At 42.7% G+C, this 18,417-nt stretch overlaps 1 protein-coding gene across 1 annotated transcript in view; it reads right to left on the bottom strand.

The window, feature by feature from the left end:
* The window catches only part of GNL2 (G protein nucleolar 2), a 40,594-nt gene extending 25,737 nt beyond the window's left edge, over positions 1-14,857 (bottom strand). Inside the window, exons 1-8 of the mRNA XM_019657538.1 lie at positions 14,663-14,857; positions 12,972-13,056; positions 11,921-12,015; positions 8,925-9,064; positions 6,101-6,285; positions 2,839-2,905; positions 1,762-1,920; positions 1,096-1,209 (exon numbers count right to left, since the gene is read on the bottom strand). Coding sequence (XP_019513083.1) covers positions 1,096-1,209; positions 1,762-1,920; positions 2,839-2,905; positions 6,101-6,285; positions 8,925-9,064; positions 11,921-12,015; positions 12,972-13,056; positions 14,663-14,726 — 909 coding nt within the window. The 5' untranslated portion in view covers positions 14,727-14,857. The remainder of the gene's footprint in view (positions 1-1,095; positions 1,210-1,761; positions 1,921-2,838; positions 2,906-6,100; positions 6,286-8,924; positions 9,065-11,920; positions 12,016-12,971; positions 13,057-14,662) is intronic.
* Positions 14,858-18,417: the final 3,560 nt, after the last annotated feature.

The raw sequence follows: 18,417 nt of genomic DNA, 5'->3' as shown, positions 1-18,417 counted from the left end.
AAAAAAAAAAAAAAAGGAGTAAACCAAGAAAAAAAAGGGATCCAAGGAACAAGGGATCCAACACAGGAAACGGACATGGGAATTCTCAGGAGGATGATGAAAGGAAATGCTAGGAAGAAGACTGCAGCTAGCCTGGGGGGCAGTCAATGCCAACTGGAAGGGAGGTGCCCGAAAAGGCCCACTCTACCAGGGGAGTTGGTGATTCATTAGTGACAAATAAAACAGAGCTAATTAACAACCAGGGAAAACACAAGGTTCTATTAGAAAGCAATTATAATCACAGCATGGTGTGGATCAGCTGTGACTGGTATTTTAGTCATAATATAAACATTGAATGAGTAATAATTTAGCCAAACATATAATATAGGGAGAATATGTGTGGAGGGAGGATGGCTGTGAGAAACTTAATCCTCATTTGCCATCATAGGAACTTGATAAATATCTAAAACTGGGGGGAGGGGGAGGAAAATCAAGAAATGGAATCATAAGCATTAAAATATGAAAGAAAAGAACAGAAGTAACAGCTAAGAGTTGGAAGTGTTTGCCTCTGGGAAGCGCGGAAGGGTGGGACAGGGAACATGTGTCTTTTGTTAGAAGCCAGGTAGAATAAATAAATACACCAAGCTGCAGGTACCGAACAGGAGGCTTTGGGAACATTTGCTAGGACGGTCTGGTTTCAGGGCTTCCCTGAGGAACTGACATCTGACCGGGGATCTGAAGCTGGGGTTTGGCAGGGAGCCCTCCAGGCAGAGGGGACAGAAACTGCACAGGCCCCACGGGTGCGGGAAGCACAGCAGGCCTTGAGTACCCAGCAGGGTGGGGGACACAGTGTGGGGAGGTGGGCCCTCAGGTGCCAGGGACATGGCAGACAGGGAAGCAACGCTGGTCAGGGATGAGGGTAAAGGTTGAGCTAGAAAATATTTCTGAGCCCCTTATAATCCTGAGACTCTGTGGGTTTTTACGTCTCTAGGCCACACATTTCTCATAATCAAGACGTGGCAAGTGAAGCTGGTAACTTTCTGCCACGGGCAAGAGAAATTCTTACAGAACCCCACAGCCCCACAATCCCCGGAGAAACAGGGAAGGTGTCAATACCTTTCCAAACTGCCGCAGAAGCTGGATAAATGCTCCTTTGCCAAAGGGGTTGGTAAGACTTGCATGGAAAGCAAGTGTTGGGTAATCCTGGGAGAGGACGGCAACCCATCGTTTCTAAAGGAGAAAAAGAAAAGATGCTGCTCAATGGTAACTTGTTTATATTTACAAGGCAGGAAGAGTCGGAGCTTGAGTTACAGCACTGGCCTTCAAATACACAGCTGTCTATGGAAAATGTTAGCTATGCTTCTTTGAAATGTTTTTTTCCACGTGTGACAGTTAATGCTGTGTCTTTTGTCTTATAAATACAAAACAGTACTCCAAAAATGCCTTCAATGCAACTTAATGCCATCATGTAACATGCTGTGAAACGGGCTGGTGGGCGGCTGCCTCCTTCTGCAGGGGCACACACACATCACTCATTCCGTGCGCACTGCAGCTGCCCCGTGACCAACCAGCATAGGATACAAGGTAACTGCCCACAGTCGATGAAGTACGTTTTGGTTGTGTTTTCAAAGAGAACACTTCAATAATGACTACGGTCTCAAGAGTACAATGCATTACCTATTATCCCAAGTCCTAGAAGCCACGACACTGATTGATTTATGGACACTCTCAGCTCACACGAGTGGCCTCGGAAGTCTGTTTTGCATTAGTGGCTGTACTTACCGTTGCCCAGGTCGGAACAAGGTCACATTTGTTAAGAACAAAAATGAGGTGTTTCCAGGGTTTTTCCTTTTTCAAGTAAGTCTCAATGTGAGGGGAACGGGTGCCCATTGGGTCTCTAGCATCAAGAACTTGAACGACGACGTCTGAAGAATCTATCACCTGCAAATTCAGAGGCAAAAATGGCTTGCTGTTGTACGCAGGCAAAATGAACAAGGGCTGACATTTACAGGAATCCGGGGAAAACAAACAATAGCGGTAACTTCAAAGCAATCTTATGAGAGTAGGTTGCAGCCAACCTCAATGCCCCGGGGTCAAAATTCAAGTTTTTTCATCCTGTGGCATGTGAAAGTTGTCAAATTTCAAATAGGAAAACTAGCTTAGATGAAACCCAACTTATTTCACGACTACTATGCAGTATTGAACGGAATCATCTACTTCTTAGACTTCTGAACGTGTCTACTGTTGCGAGTTTTGTGTATTTTACAAAATACTAAAAAATTTAGTTTGCTTCCATGGTACTAGCTTCCTCTTATGTCACTTTTTCGTTCTGTGACTATGCTTGAAGGTTTTTGTTCCCGAGACTATTACTAGTGGGAGGACATAAAACTCAGCTGGCTAGAGAGCACTGGACTCAAGATACACAAAGACTCTTCCACGTACTAGCTGGGTGAGCTGGTTCAATCTTTCTAGACATGTGTTCTCACCAGGAAATGAAAGGGCAGACTAAGTCACTTAAAAATTCCCATGAACCATGAGAATAGTTCATATATGATAGATTTAACCATGATAGGTCTAAACAGGAATATTTTTAGCAGGTCATCAAAAGAAATATTGACAAAGAATATGTGAATGTGTTAAGGTAGCTGCTATCATACGAGTAATAAAACAATAGTTATCTAGACCGATGGTAGTATGTTCATGGCTGTATCAATCCTGGTTTCTTTGTGGTAGAAGGAAGATGGAATGCACCAGAGTTTATACTTTATCTGACGGAGCTTCACTATATCAAAATCAATGTTCTCACATTAAGACTGTGAAAGCCAAAACCACTCAGTGAGAGAGAATTTAAAGTCTTACCTTGTAGAGCTCACCCCATATTCTTTTGGACTGTCCCTTTTTATATATCTCCTCTTGGGCCTCGTTTCTAAATAAGAAAGCACACAAAGTGAGCAACTATAGCACTCTAAAGATTAAAAGGATATTTTAGAGGAAAGTCAACCATATACCAAAGAAAAGGGTATCAAAACTAGTTGCAGGTGAACCAAAAACAAACGATTTTAAAAGTGACTCTATCCAAATGTCCATCCACAGATGAATGGATTTAAAAATGTGCATACATAATGGATACTGTTCAGTGATAAAAAAGAATACAGTACTGATTAGTGTTACAATCTGGATGACCTTGAAGACATTATATTGTACTAGCGAAATGAGCCAGACACAAAAGGACATCATTGTATGACTGCGCTTATATGAAGTATTACTCATAAGAGTATTCAAACTCATAAGAGAGTTATTAGAATGGTGGTTGAGGGGCCAGGATGGGGAGAATGGGGCGTTATTGTTTAATGGGTACAGAGTTTCAGTTTGGGATGATATGAAAAAATTCTGGAGGTGGACAGTAGTGATGGTTTCATAACCATGTGAATGTACTTAATGCCACTGAACTGTATGCTTAAAAATGGTTAAAGTGGTAAATTTTGTTATGTATATTTTACCATACTAAAATTTTTTTTGAAAAAGCAACTGTAATTAGGCAATATGTCAGAGAATTATAAAAGGAAGTGGCAGGACCTGAACCCTAATCTACACGCCATAGCTCCCAGATAAAGTGAACTTTTTCTGATAAGGTTGAGAATCTGTTTATTAATTAGCCTCAAAGACACGGATCCAATGTCTTTGAAACAAAAATAGTTTTGTTTGTCCCACCTAGTGCACCTTTTGGAGGAGGAAAAAATTCACATCAGCAGAAGAATACAAAGCCAACGAGAAAGTCCAAATAATTCTAAGAAAAAATGCACTTGCTGTCTCTTTTAGCTTGGCTTCAAATGGCTTAAACATTATCTCCAGGAGGCCCGAAGCTTGAGAGGGGCGAAAGCAGCAGGCAGGTGGCATTGCTGGTCAGCGGACAATGCCTTTTTGCTAAGTCACTTAAGAGACAGGAGAGAAAGAACGGGGACTCTCTGGCACTGCCTAAGGGAAACTAAATTAGTAAACCCTTCTGGAGAGCAAGGTGGCAGCTGCCTATCAAAAAGCATGCTTACTCTTCGATACCTTAATTTCCCCCATAGGAATTTCTCTTCGGGGAATAATTAAGGATGAGGAAGGTTTGCTCACACTGATGTTTTACCCTAACATTGTTTACTATAGTGAAAAACTCTAAACAGAGTAAATGTCTAATAGTGGAACTTGCCACAACAAAATACTACTCTGACATTAAATATTATATTGCTATTACGTACTGACATGGAAATATATTCTTAATAATTTAGAAAAATATATGAAAATAAAAGGCAAGTTAAATACAGTCTTCAGGTATTATGTTTGTAAATAAAAACTGAGTGTTTTTATTTGGGTATGGACCCCTATGAGACTAGGAGGGATGTTATGGTTCCTTCATCTCCTTTTCCACCTACCCCAAAACAATATAAAACAAAAATAAAAACAACGAAATCCCACCGTTATGTACGTCCATAAATTTTCCATATTATCTTCAAAGGGTCACAGAAACCTCAAAGGCCATCCATGCACCCGCAATGGTCCAGACTTCTGGTTAAGGAAGCCCTGATATTCACAATGTTTAACATAGGTAGTGGGATTATGAGTTCTTACTTTTTGTTGCATTTCCACTTTATATTTTCAAATTTGCCCATGACAGAATATACTGCTATTATAATGAAGAAGAAAACATTTTTTATTTTGGGGATGAAGACCTACAGGGGCCGGCTGAATGGCTCAGTTGGTTAAGAGTTAGCTTAAGAGCACAAGGCTCTGAGCAACAGGACCACTGGTTCAATTCCCACATGGGCCAGTGACGCTGCGCCTGAGTTGAGCTGACGCTGAGCTGCCAACAGGTGCCAGTACGGCTCAGCTGGTGAGTGCACGTGCTCCTAACAACAAGACTGTCTGTTCGATGGTGGGCTACACCCGCCCGGCAACTAAGACTGAACTCGGCACCTTGAGCTAAGCTGCCACCTGGATGGCTCAGTGGATAGAGCATGCGCTCTTAACAACAAGGCTGACAGTTCGACTCCCACATAGGATGGTGGCTACGTCCACCCACAACTAAGACTAAACTTGGCACCTTGAGCTGAGCTGCCACCCGGATGGCTCAGTGAATAGAGCGTGCACTCTAAACAATAAGGCTGCTGGTTCAATTCCCACATGGGACAGTGGCTACGCCTACCCACAACTAAGATTGTAACACAGTACCTTGAGCTTAGAGGCCACAAGCTGTCGACAGGCAGCCAGACAGCGACTGGTGCCCTCCACAACTAAGACTGAAGAACAACAACTTGGCTGGTCCCCTTCCCCAATTCCCCAACACTGTTCCCCTCCCCTAACTCCCCAATTAAAAAAAAATAAAATAGGGCCAGTCAAGTGGTGCATTGATTAAGAGTTGGCTTGGGACGCCAGCTCTGAGCAGTAGGGCCCCGATTCGGATCTCACATTAGGGCCAGTGACACTACACCCTCTACAACTAAGATGGTGAACAACAGCTCAACCTGGAGCTAGGCTGCTGTTGAGTCGCTAATGACAGCGTAGGCTGCAGCGGGCTGCTGTAAAAAGCTACCGTGAGTGGCTGGCAGCTGGTGTGAGCGGCTGGCAGCTGGAGTGAGCTGCCAAGAGCCGCCGTCCAGGACCCAGTGACTGATCTGCCTCATCTGGGAAGAGCGCAATGATAAAACCAACATGGGCCAGTGAAGCAATGTCCTCCACAACTAGACTGAAGAACGAAAGGACAGCAACTTGTCTGTTCCCCTTCCCCAATTCCCCAACACTGTTCCACTCCCCCAATTCCCCAATAAAATCTTAAAAAATAAACAAACAATAAAATAAAATAAAAATAAAAAAATAAGGGAAAGAAAGAAAGAAAGAAAGAAAGAAAGAAAGAAAGAAAGAAAGAAAGAAAGAAAGAAAGAAAGAGACCTACAGTAAACAAGCTACCTTAAATTATTTTCAACCTGGCCCCAATGTCACTAATTCTAGTCTAAGGGTAGAGAGTAATTCTCTCATCTATGAGTTCCATCACTCAGCTTCACGTAGGCAAAATAAGCATAGAGGAAATGTTTTGTTGCAAAGAGCAAATGATGAGGCCTCATGAACATCAGAACTGTACCTCACACCAGTGTCTTCAGTGACCAAATCACGGTCTTTGCCCTGGTCATAACTCTCAGTAGACATTTCTGCATTTTCTACAAGAGACTGCATGTCACTCGCGAATAAATTGGGTCGCTTCCTCTGTGACTTAGGGCCAAATGTAGTTTCGAAGCTTTCAGTATCAAGAATGTGCACCTTTGCGTTCTGAAGAGAAGGGAGAATTATTGGTGAAACTAAGGAAAGCACTGAGAAAACAACAAAATTAAAAACCTACCTGTGAAGGGCTTTCTGCTTCTTTTTCCAAATCTCAACCTATCCCCAAATCTACAACGTGCATGCAACCTGGCTTCAAATCAGAAGCTGCTTACTTAAACAGCGAAAACACTTGTTCCCCTATTCTGAAGTTCTGTAGGCTTCCTCGGAGAATTACAAAAGTAATACACAGAATCAAAGCAAATATGAAGAGTTGTGTAAGACGTGCCAAAAACTCAGGTTTTTTTTCCATTTATCCTAAACTTTAGTCAAATGTAATTAAGGTGACAATGCTAAAAATTAACTTATCTTTTCTGAACTTTTTTTTTTGGCACTTTCAAACCAGTGCATGGAATTCGCCAAATTCATAGATTTTGTCAAGGACAATCATACTCAAATTTGTGTTGTTTTTTTTTTTTTTAAACCAACTGTAAATGCCAACTTTTTCTTGGAAGTTCATTTCTCTCATGGCTAAAAGGAATTGCTTGTTTTGTAAGATGCATTTTAGTTTCAGATAACATTTTCCCTAATTTAGGTAACGTTTTTATTAAATGCACATGGAAAGTCTTCAGATGAAAAACATCTAGCAAAAGTCCAAAATAATAGTTTAGATGTGATAAAAGGAACCTGATACTAACTAGAACTTGATGTGACTGTAAAGGAGTTACGGGCATAGGAATTTTTGAAGCTGGATAAAAGTCAAAGTTTGAGTTAGGATCTAGCACATAACAGAATGTTAATAGCCGGCAGAGAATATCCTCAAATAAAAATAAAAAAAAATCACCCTTGCCCCTCAGTATAAGCTCCTCTGTAAGCACAAGCTACTAAGCACGGACGATGGAACCACACCTGTGGCTTCTGAACTGTTAACAGATCCCCCCTCCGGCTCCTCAAGACCCTTAACTGTTACAATTTTCTCAGATCCTCTCACTCGCCGCTTACTTTGGTTTGACTTGCTACCCTCCAACAAGAGAACATCTCTGAGCAGGGTCGCATTTACATGGCAACTAGGTTCTAATGTCACTGGGAAAATGATGATCAAATTTATCCTTGAAAATCTCTTAAATAACCTATAAAGGCCAGTATACATGGATTTGTGTATATACACCTATACATTAGTAAGTACAATGCAGTAATACGCAGTATATAATGAAGTACACACACAAAATAAGTTACGTTTTTACTGTACTACTACAGAAGTATAGTAATTATCACGTACATGCAGCTGAACGGGCAAAAGTTAAAAGCATATCTGATTGGACTCTACTGTGCAGCAGTCTCGGAATTAGGTTTTCTAATGAGTAGTAGATATCACACTAAAATAAGTAAGGTTTCTCAAGGCCAAAGCAGAAAACTCATCAATTACTCTGAGTTCCTATCTGCAGCAAAATATTAGCTGACTGCTACAGCTGGAGAGCCTTCGGCCTTCATTCTACATATCAGATATTTAAGCACAGAACAACTGGAATGGACAAACAAAGCATTAAATCCATAATAGAATCTCTCTGTTTTTCTCATAAACAGGATTCAATATTTTGTTGAAAGATGGCTTTAGGGAGAACAGACAAAGGGAACAAGGGAAATGAGCAAGTTGTCTGTGGTTCACGAATTACACTCATGTGTTTCCCTGAAAGAAAACAGTCATTCCACTAATAGGTGCCATTCTTCTCGTCTGTCATAAAACAAAGCATAATTGATAAAACCTGAGGCAATAACCAGGCCTTGGTTTTTATTTTGTTCTGCAAGTAAACACTTTTCTTTGAACTGTTAATCCATGTATGCATGTCAATGTTTTCTTCCCCTCCTTATACTGGAACTGAAGCTTACATACTGGCTCCATTTCTGGGAATTATTATTCACGCAAGTGAAAACGTGCAGGCAATCATTAGGCCATTTCTTTGGTTCTGTGTGAAACTCATTCTACTCAAGCCAGATCCAGTGCTTACTGTACTTTGAACTTCAATGATTAACAACTAATATGATCAGCACCCTTTACTTCAGCTCAAAAGAATCTCCAAGCATCCTGGAGAAGCCACAAGTGCACGCGACCAAAGGTCTCCCTCCTACCAACTCAATTCTAAGTCTACGTTTCCCCCAAGTTTGATGGAATTACCGCTTAAACAAGTTTGCCTACCCAAAAAATGTTTCAAATGATACTAGGAATAGCTATGATCTATTTAGCTCTAATTAGGTAGTGGGCTATGTGCTTACTATGTACCACGAGATTTACCGATGTTTCATCTGCATCCAATCACCTGAGGAGGTGGGTGATCTTGACCTTACAGATGGGGAAGTGAAAGCTCGTAGAGAAACGGAACTAAGGTCATAGGAAGGTGTAGAGCAACAATTAAAATTTAGGTCTCACTCCAAAGCTTATGCTTAGCTCAGCATACTACTAAACTTCCCTGACAAAACGTGATTTGTACTAAAAGGGGGACCCCCTAACAAAGGTGAAAAGAGAAGTCATGGAAAACTCAGTAGTACTACATTAAAGTTACTACTCTCTATGGAAAAGCAAAAGACATATTCTGTAGAGTATATGCATGGTGTTTGCCAAAGAAATTCCATTGCCAGGGAGATCTCCATCTTACATGAGGCTGGATTCGATCATGGAGAAGAGACATGGGTAACTTGCTCTGCTTCATGACAACTTTGTATGGATCCTTCATAACTGTATCCATTTCCTCTTGAAATTTTTGTAATGATGACTGCTTAATCACACGTGTGTTTCCTGTTTTACAAAAAAATGTTGCCATTTAATAAGCTTTTTGCTCCTGCATCCATCTTCCCAATGCCACAGTCAAAGAGTTTAAATCACCCTTGCTCACCCAAACACCTGATATAACCATCCCATGTAGTCATTTTCAAACTTAAGAGGAAAAAAAACACAAACAAAAAAAAACTGCCTCTTCTACATTCATTACACTATGAACTAATCCACCAGCCCAGGTACATAAAGGGTTTCAATAGTTTTCCAAGCCCAATTTCCTGACTGGATGAAACTGACAAATAAACATCACTGAACAGGGCTGAGATTTGACAAATGTCCTACTTCCTGCTAGATCTGGCAAAGAAATCTGGAGCCAATCATAGCTGATCAGTTGGAATACAGAGAATCCTGAAACGCAGAACCTAAGAGTCAGTTACTGTTTTTAGGATTATAAGGGCTTGAAGGGGCTATTAAATTAACCAATAAATCCATGCAAGGAAACAAAATAAAGCTATTAACACAACCGGGAGAACACCTTGTAAGTGAGAGGTCTCAAAAGAACGTATTTCACTAAACAGCATGTTGTAGCACAAATGCAAAACTCAAGATGAGAGTGACTATGACAGTGGTGATGATGGTGGTGGTAATGATGATAGCAGTTAACGCTGATATTGTACTTAACTATTTGCTAGGCACTATTCTAAGCACTTTACATGAATTTACTCATTTAATTCCCACAACAGTCCTATGAGATAGGTACTATTTTTACCTCATTTTAGAGATAAGGAAACTGATGGACAGACAGACTTAATAACATGCCCACAGTCACAGAAATGGCAGAATTCAGAGATGCAAACCCAGGCGGTCTGGGTCTGGCATCACAGTATTTAGCCACCATGCTACATGCCTCTCTAAGGAGTTTTCTTTGATGTTTTTCTGTGTTACAGTGTCCTAGGGGTTATTCCATCAAAAGATGTAAAATATATGCAAAGGTAGTTGCCACCTGCCCCCAAGCAGAGGTAAAATACCAGACAAATGATGGGGTCTGACCGTCTGACCCATACACCTAGCAGTGGCTAAGAGAAAGCCTGAAAGCCCAGACTAAAATGAAGGTGGAGTTCCCAAAGAAAACTCTGGGGCCGGCCGAGTGGCTCAGTTGGTTAAGAGTTAGTTTAAGAACGTGAGCTCTGAGCAACAGGGCCACCGGTTCAATTCCCACATGGGCCAGTGATGCTGCGCCCAAGCTGAGCTGATGCTGAGCTGTCAACAGGTGGTAGGATGGCTTTAGATGGTGAGAGCACATGCTCTTGACAACAAGGCTGCCTGTTCCATGGTGGGCTATGCCCGCCTGCAACTAAGACTGAACTCGGCACCTTGAGCTGAGCTGCCACCCAGATGGCTCAATGGATAGAACACGCTCTCTTAACAACAAGGCTGCTGGTTCAACTCCCACATGGGATGGTGGCTATGCCCACCTGCAACTAAGATTGTAACACAGCACCTTGAGCTTAGAGGCCACAAGCTGCCAACCGGCAGCCAGATGGCAACTGACACCCTCCACAACTAAGATCGAAGAACAACAACTTGGCTGGTCCCCTTCCCCAATTCCCCAATTCAAAAAAATTAAATTTAATTTAAAAAAAAAAAAAGAAAGAGGGCCGGCCGAGTGGCGCGATGGTTAAGAACTCGTTTGGGATGCCAGAGGGCCCCGGTTCGGATCCCACATATGAGGGCCAGTGACACTGCCCTCTACAGCTAAGATGCTGAACAACAGTTCAACCTGGAGCTGGGCTGCCGTGGGTCGCTGGCGACGGCGTAGGCTGCAGTCCCTGTGGCAGTGGGTTGCCATGGGCTACCATATGTAGCCAGCAGCCAGCGTGAGCGGCCAGCAGCCGCAGTGAGCGGCCGTCCAGAAGCCGGCAACTGATCTGCCTCACCCGGGAAGAGCGCAATGATGGTGCCAACTTGGGCCAGTGAAGCGACATCCTCCACAACTAGACTGAAGAGCAAGACGACAGCAACTTGTCTGTTCCCCTTCCCCCAATTCCCCATCACTGTTCCCATTCCCCCAGTTGTCCAATAAAAAAAAAAAAAATCTTAAAAAAAAAAAAAGAAAGAAAGAAGCTTTGATCCCTCTGTGACTCTGGAGATCCTCTATTCCAGTGGTTCTCAACCTTCCTAATGCCGTGACCCCTTTCTACAGTTCCTCATGTTGTGGTGACCCCCAACCATAAAATTATTTTCGTTGCTACTCTATAACTGTAATTTTGCTACTGTCATGAATTGTAATGTAAATATCTTTTTGTTTTCCATGGTCTTAGGCGACCCCTGTGAAAGGGTCGTTCGACCCCCAAAGGGGTTGCGACCCACAGGTTGAGAATCGCTGCTCTGTTCACTCCTGGGAAGGCCCAACAATGAGATCTTTTCATTATCACTCAGTTCAAATACAACCCCATTAAGAAAAAGCGTTTCAGAGGAACTTCAAGTTAATGTACTCACTCTTCAAGCCAAAGGCACAAACACACCTGCAAGGTACCTCTCAAACAGTAACCTCTCCAGGCAACCAGGAATGAGGACATGAGAGTTCTAAGGTCTGTCAATGCTGGTCATTAAGGATGGTCGTACCTGTTTAAGAGGGTCACTTAACTATTAACAACAATGAGCTCTTTTCAAAAAGAACTTATTTACGGAATCCACCTCCACTATTTTTCTCTGCACTTTTTCCACTACAGGTACTTTCTACCTCATCCCTTTCTCATATAATCCTTGACAGTTCTACTTACCCCTCAAGCTCCTCCCTTTTAGACACCTAAACACTCCACCCTTTCTACACAACGCACATTTTGTAGAGCCAAAGTAACAGAGGACAATACTCACCAAACCATTTAATATTTGGCTCCACTCTTGCCACTGTGCCAGAAGCCACCGTTGATTGGTATTGCAGAGGCTTAATCACTTTACCACGATTGTTCCTAAATTGAGGACATTAACAGGTTTTGGTTGACAACAGAAGAAAGGCAACAGCAAAGTTTGGTTTACAAAATACCCTTTCCATCAAAAGGACATTTTCTTTTCTTTTCTTTTTTGGTTGTAAATGATCATGAAATACAGATTTCAGTAAACAAAAAAGTACTTCTACATTTGAAACAGATTGCCCAAAAGCCATTTAACCTCTTGCAACAGAGCACATAATGATTTCTGCTAGATGAATAACAAATAATGCCAAGGTTTAAAAATCTGTTTACTGTTTTTTGCTTTAAAAAAAAAATCACATACTTGAGTTTTTTGGGTAATTATTTGAAGGCTGGTTTAAATGAATTTTAAGTAGAGGGTGATTTATGCTGCAACTCAAAATTCTAAAACAAACTGCAGAGTAGGTGACTAAGGCAGACTAAGTTCATTGACATTTGTGTTTTAGACACATCTTTTAAAACGGATGAAAAATCTAATTACCAAACAAATTAAGACCAGCTAGCAAAACGCCACACTCAGCAAGTCACTGCGGTAGAGGCTGCCTCAGCAGAACCCAGAGTTGTGATGAGTTTCCAAGTGCCACAATGTTGTGATCTAAAGTTTGGCATTCAAACACAAGTTTTCTGGCTGCTTTCATGGCAGCCCTATATGCCTTGTTAAAGAAAACCAGATTTCTATCTGACAGATATTTAACTTGAAATTGAATATGACACTTGTGGAGGCCGAAACAGTGAGGAACAATAGTTGTGACATAATCATGATTTCACCACCCACACTACCCACGTCTTTAACCAAAAATTCACAATTTATCCTAACAACACCCATATGAAATGATAGTTGAAATCACACTACCCCACTCTGGGGACAGTGGAGGTGGGAATACCAAAGGCTTCATGGGTCTCAGCTACAAGTCAAGGGCATGAAGGGGGAAAGAATGACAGTGCTCAATGCTCACCTGCGCTCCTTCTGCCTGTACATATTCAGGCGCCGGATTGTGGCACGGTCCCTCATGTTTTGGCCTCCTGCTCCCTGCACTCGATCTAGGAAACACAGAAGTAGACCGTTCGCCATTTGATAACCAAAAATTCTAAATTTGATCATTGCTTCAAACACACCAACTAGTTCATTCGGAGTAGGCAGGCTGCCGTCTCATTGAAAAATCTCGACTTTTTCTGTATGTTGTTCCAACAACATTATTATTACTGGAAGCTACCATGGTATGACAAACCTGACCTAATCTTTGATCCTCGATAGCACTGTGGGTGACAATGATAACAGCCAATATTTTGCACATTAATTATGGCACTGTGCTATCCATATCACAGGCATCGTCTCATGTAACCCATACAATAATCCTAGGAAGAGGGACACATTACCCCCATTCTATAGGCTAAGAAGCTGAGGCACAGCGATCAGACACCTTGCCCAAGGTCACATAGCTCCTAAAAGGCAGAGCCGCAATTTAAAGTATTTGACACCTATCTCTGGGTCTCAGTTTAACAAATATTGAGTGTCTGCACCATGGAAACAACTTTTGATACAGCCATGTTCCTAATGTACTAGCTTCTTAACTTCCTAACGTTTGATTTTAGTTTAATCAATAGCTAGCAATTCTTGCCTTATATTTCAAAGAGAAAGAGAAGGACAAATAAGCACAGTAATTTGGGATCCCTTCAAATCACCTGTCTACTCTTGAAGTGATGCCGTAGAAAACTGGCTAAAATCAGTGACGGCCCTACTGCTCACTAACTATACCAGCTGTGACAAGTCACCTCCCCTATCTTGGCTGTGTCTTCACTTATAACCTCATGACCGATCTCTAAGGGCCTTCTGGGGTCTAACATTCTAAGTCTACACAAATTGAATATCAGCAATCCAGAGAAACCATTCAACATGAATTCAAGTCATCAAAAACTTTAAACCATATTTAAAAACAAAGTTTTATTAACTAAACCTGAATGAAATGGACTCCCCCAAAGGCTATCTTGTTCATCCCGTAGGTAGAACCTAGACAAAACTCAGACACATCTCCAAAACCATCTTTATTTATCTGTAGGATTTTCTCTGCACTTTGCTGGACAGGATGACTCCGAGAGCCAAATTGACAATCTCTCATGTAAATGGTCAAAGCTAAGGTGACAGGCACGTGTGGTCAAGTATTATATAAAAGGCCAGATGGGTTGGCCTACATCACTTTTAATCGGACTTTATCTAATTTACGTGTGGCAATTCCTTGAAAGCTCAAAGAATCGTACAAGACTGAAACACGGGGGGGAGGGGCTTCAACACCTGACCCACACAAAGATGCAAGAGGAGATCAAGTTTAACTGCCCCTTCCCACTCAGAGCTTCCCAGTCTCTGCATCTAACACCTGCAGTCGCCCCACGGGTGCCAGGCCCGAAGGTTGCCTTTCCCCAGCTTCAGGCCTGGTGCCTGACACCTAGCCGTGACAGATATGCAAGACGTCAGCCTCCTCAGTGCCTCCGAATGAAGAAATCACCTTCCCCGTCCTCAGTCCCAATAGCCACTCAACTCGAAGTCACTCCAAGCAATGCCAGCCGGGTGTCCCCCCTCCTCCTGTCTCCTCGAAGCCCTCCCCGCAAGCTTCCTCCAAGCTCCACCCTCCGCGAGCCCGGCCGCCTGTACCGGGGTTTGTGCTGGCCTTAGATGGGTTGATGGTGCTCCGTCCTTTGTACTTGGGCTTCACCATCTTGCCGACGGGACGAGGGCCGGAGTGCTAGATCCGGCCTACCGCTGGTAAACGAGTTCGTAACTTTCCAAAAGCGGCCGATGTGACCCGCATGAACCACTCAGGACCACGTGTGCAAGTGCTACGTCACTTCCGCTCGCGCCCTTGCCTTTCCCCGTGCGACTTCCTGCGAACTCGCTAAGCGCGCGGCCGCACTCCTGGCTCCGCCCCCATGCCGGCCGCTTTAACAGCGCCCTGAGCCCAGACCCCGCCCCTCTCTTTCCCTAGCAACCGCCAAGCTGCCACTCCATAGCAACCGCCTGGATACCCAGGACCAAGGGCTGCTACTTGGGCCCACCCCCAGACACAGAAGCCTCTTCCCAGGCCAATGGCACAAGATTAAGTTTAATTATCTGAATTTGTCCTCTAAGCCCTTCCAACAGCGACTAACCACACAGCAGCCAGATGTTAATCAGATTTTGTCACCTGCTCCTTAAAACTCCAATGGCTTATCATCACTCTTAGAATTAGAGAGAGAGAGACAGACAGACAGACAGGCAGACAGAGACAGAGACAGAGAAACTCAAGCTCCTTATCATCCCTACAGAATTCTGCATGATCTGACCCCTGCCTATTTATCTGACCTCATTTGTACCTCCTTCCGTTTGGTTATTCTGACATGTACAATGAATGTTCCCTTTACCTGAATCATCCTGTCCCTGAATCTTTGCATAGCTAGCTCCCTCTGGTCATTCAGTTCTCAACTCAAATGTTGCTTGCTGGGTAGGGTCCTAAGATTTAGCAAATAAAAATATGCCTCGTTAAATTTGAGTTTCAGATAAATAATGAATAATTTTTAGTATAAATATGTCCCATGCAATATTTTGGACATACTTCTACTTTAAAAAATTCATTGTTTGTCTGTAATTCAAATTTACCTGGGCATACTGTATTTTATCTGGCAACCCTTCCTACTGGGAGAAGTCTTTCCTGTTGTTAAAAAAAGAAACAGCAGGCCAAAATGGAGGCACGTTTGCTAAGCCGTGTCACCAAACCAAAACTTGATAACCAATATAATTGCAGCTTCAATCTCTCCCAGGAGTGGAATTTTAAACCAATCAATCTGGAATTTCCTGATCAACACCAGTGAGGTAATCTGCCTGAAATAATCCACTCTTAACTCCTTAGTCCCACTCTCATTCTGCCTACAAACACCTTCCATTTTGTACAACTCCTTGGCGTGCCCTTTTAGTTGCTGGATGGGCAGCTCCCTGATTCTGTGAATCACTTATTAAAGGCGATTAGATCTTCATATTTACTTGGTTGATTTTTGTTCTTCAACACTGTCTGACCTGTCTAAATCAGTCATCTCCCACCTTTCTGCAGTCATTCTGTTACGTTATTCTATTTTATTTACTTCATGGCATTTATCACTAGATGAAATTATGTTATTTACAAGTTTATCTGCTGCTTCCCCAAAACTAGAATGTAAGTTTCCTGAGAGCAGGGACCTTTTAGGTTTGTTCACTGCTGTATCTCCAAGATTTAGAACAGCACTTGAAACTTAGCAAGGATTCAATAACTATTCACTGAATGAAGGAATGAATAGATGGTGTCTTAGCTCTGCCTGCTGTAACAAAATATCATAGACTGCATGGCTTAAACAAGACATTTATTTTTCACAATTCTGGAAGCTGGGAAGATCTGGATGCCAGCCTGGTTGGGTTCCTGGTGAGAATTCTCTTCCTGACTTATAGACAGCTACCTTCTCACTGTGCTCACATGTTGAAGAGACAGGGAAGGCTCTGCTCTCTTCCTCTTCTTATAAGGGCACTAATCCCATCATGGGGCTCCACCCTCATGACCTCACCTGAACCTAATTACCTCCCAGAGGCCCCACCTCCAAGTAAGGTTGCATTAGGGATTAGAGCTTCAACCTAAGAACCTGAAGGGGGCACAAACATTTAGTCAGTAGCAGATGGGAATGCCTCTTGCCCTGAGGGGAAATGAGGGTGGTAAGACCCAAGAATTTCTGTTTCTACTAGTCAAAATGAAGTCTCTAGATGCCAGTGTTTCAACCAAGAAGTTTTCTCTCTTGTTTTTTTTAGCACCTCAAGTTGTCAGGAAGTGCCTATCGCTGTACCTTCAGGATAGGCCAGAGAAGAGGTGGTTAGGCTGGAGGAAGGTGGATTCCAGCCGGTAATGAAGCTCTTTCCGTAAAAACAAACAACTTGGTATAAAGTGAGGTACTCTAATTATGGGAGGGATGATTCTTTATTTCTGAGTCGAAAACAAACAAGCCCCAGAACATTCTTTCTAGAGCAAAAGCAGGCCATGTCCTAGACAAGAGTGGGAAATACCGTCTGTCCCTTGAGACTCACTTTTATTGCCCCCAGGGCAAGTATCATGAGATGAAACACAACTTTGCTAGAAAGTCCCTGAGACTGACATGGTGTCTGAGGGAGTCTCTGAGAGCTGATCAGAAACAACTTCATGCCAAGTGACGATCCAAAGATGTCTTATTCTGCCTCACACTGTCCCTTTGGTCCCCCAAATGAGGGTGCAATAGCCCACTCCCAGAGAGAAGACTAGGATAATGTGTTTCTGATGCCTCAATTTGGTTCAAACCAGAATAAACACGAATGGCAAAAATCAGCCCATGAGCTCATTCAGGCTTTGATCAGAGACATAATTTCATTATGAAATTTTGAATCAGGCTGTTGTGAAGTCTTGCCAAGGAGTTTCATTTTCCCAGATGATATGGTGGGTTGTTTCTCTCCTGTTCTCATACTCAGCTTGCGTTTATCATACAAACTTTCCATCTATTTTTATAACCTGATCCATCAATTCTTTTACAACAACGTTTTCTGATCCTGACAACCAACCTCAGCTCTACCAGCCGAAAATAAGCCTGATCAAGGTGGGTCAAGCTTAAGTTATTGGTTTGGTTTGCATGCCCTGCTTACCGCAATTATAACACACTGGCTATTTTTAACTCTCCTTTCTGATGTAGTTGTAACCAGAGGAGGCAAGACACACCTCCAGGGGCCTACAATCCCTCAGCTTTAAAACAGACATATTAACTACCCTGAAAGATTGCAACGTGATCATAAGAGTTACGGTCTATGAAAGCATTGCAGACATGGCACACACCATGGAGATGGGCTGCTTTCTCCTTTCCTCCAGACCCATGCTTAGCACCTCATTCCCTGAACTCTCTTGCTCCTAGGAACCACAGGTTGGTGTGAATGGGAAGACCCCAACAGGAACTGGCTGAAAATGCCACCCTTTTGAAACATCCTCCTGCCAAGTTCTGATAGGAAAGAATGGGCTGGTGTTTCCATAGGAAGCAGAGAATCTAACCTCACTTCCTTCTTCATTTTGTAAAAATTTTTTCATTAGGGTCTAATGGGCAAGGAGCAACAACTTCTACAGTAGCATTTTCAAAGTATGATCTGAGGACCACCAGCATCAAAATCACTTGGGAGAACTCGTTAAAAATGCAGACTCCCGGGCTTTACCCCAGAGGTAATGAAATCAGACCCTCTAAAGGTGGGGCTCAGATTTTACGAGCTCCTCTTGTGATTCTTGTATACACAAAACTTTGAGATCTGAAAAGCACAGTCTTTCTCCAAAGTCACCCTGAGGCTTTCTGACCAGGTGACCAGAAGGTGGACTAGTAAGACCCAGCTCCTTTCCCACCTATCTTAAA

Source organism: Hipposideros armiger, unplaced genomic scaffold (assembly GCF_001890085.2).
Source record: "Hipposideros armiger isolate ML-2016 unplaced genomic scaffold, ASM189008v1 scaffold_10, whole genome shotgun sequence".
In the NCBI taxonomy this organism is placed as follows: domain Eukaryota; kingdom Metazoa; phylum Chordata; class Mammalia; order Chiroptera; family Hipposideridae; genus Hipposideros; species Hipposideros armiger.
This window is presented reverse-complemented; position numbering and strand designations above follow the sequence as displayed.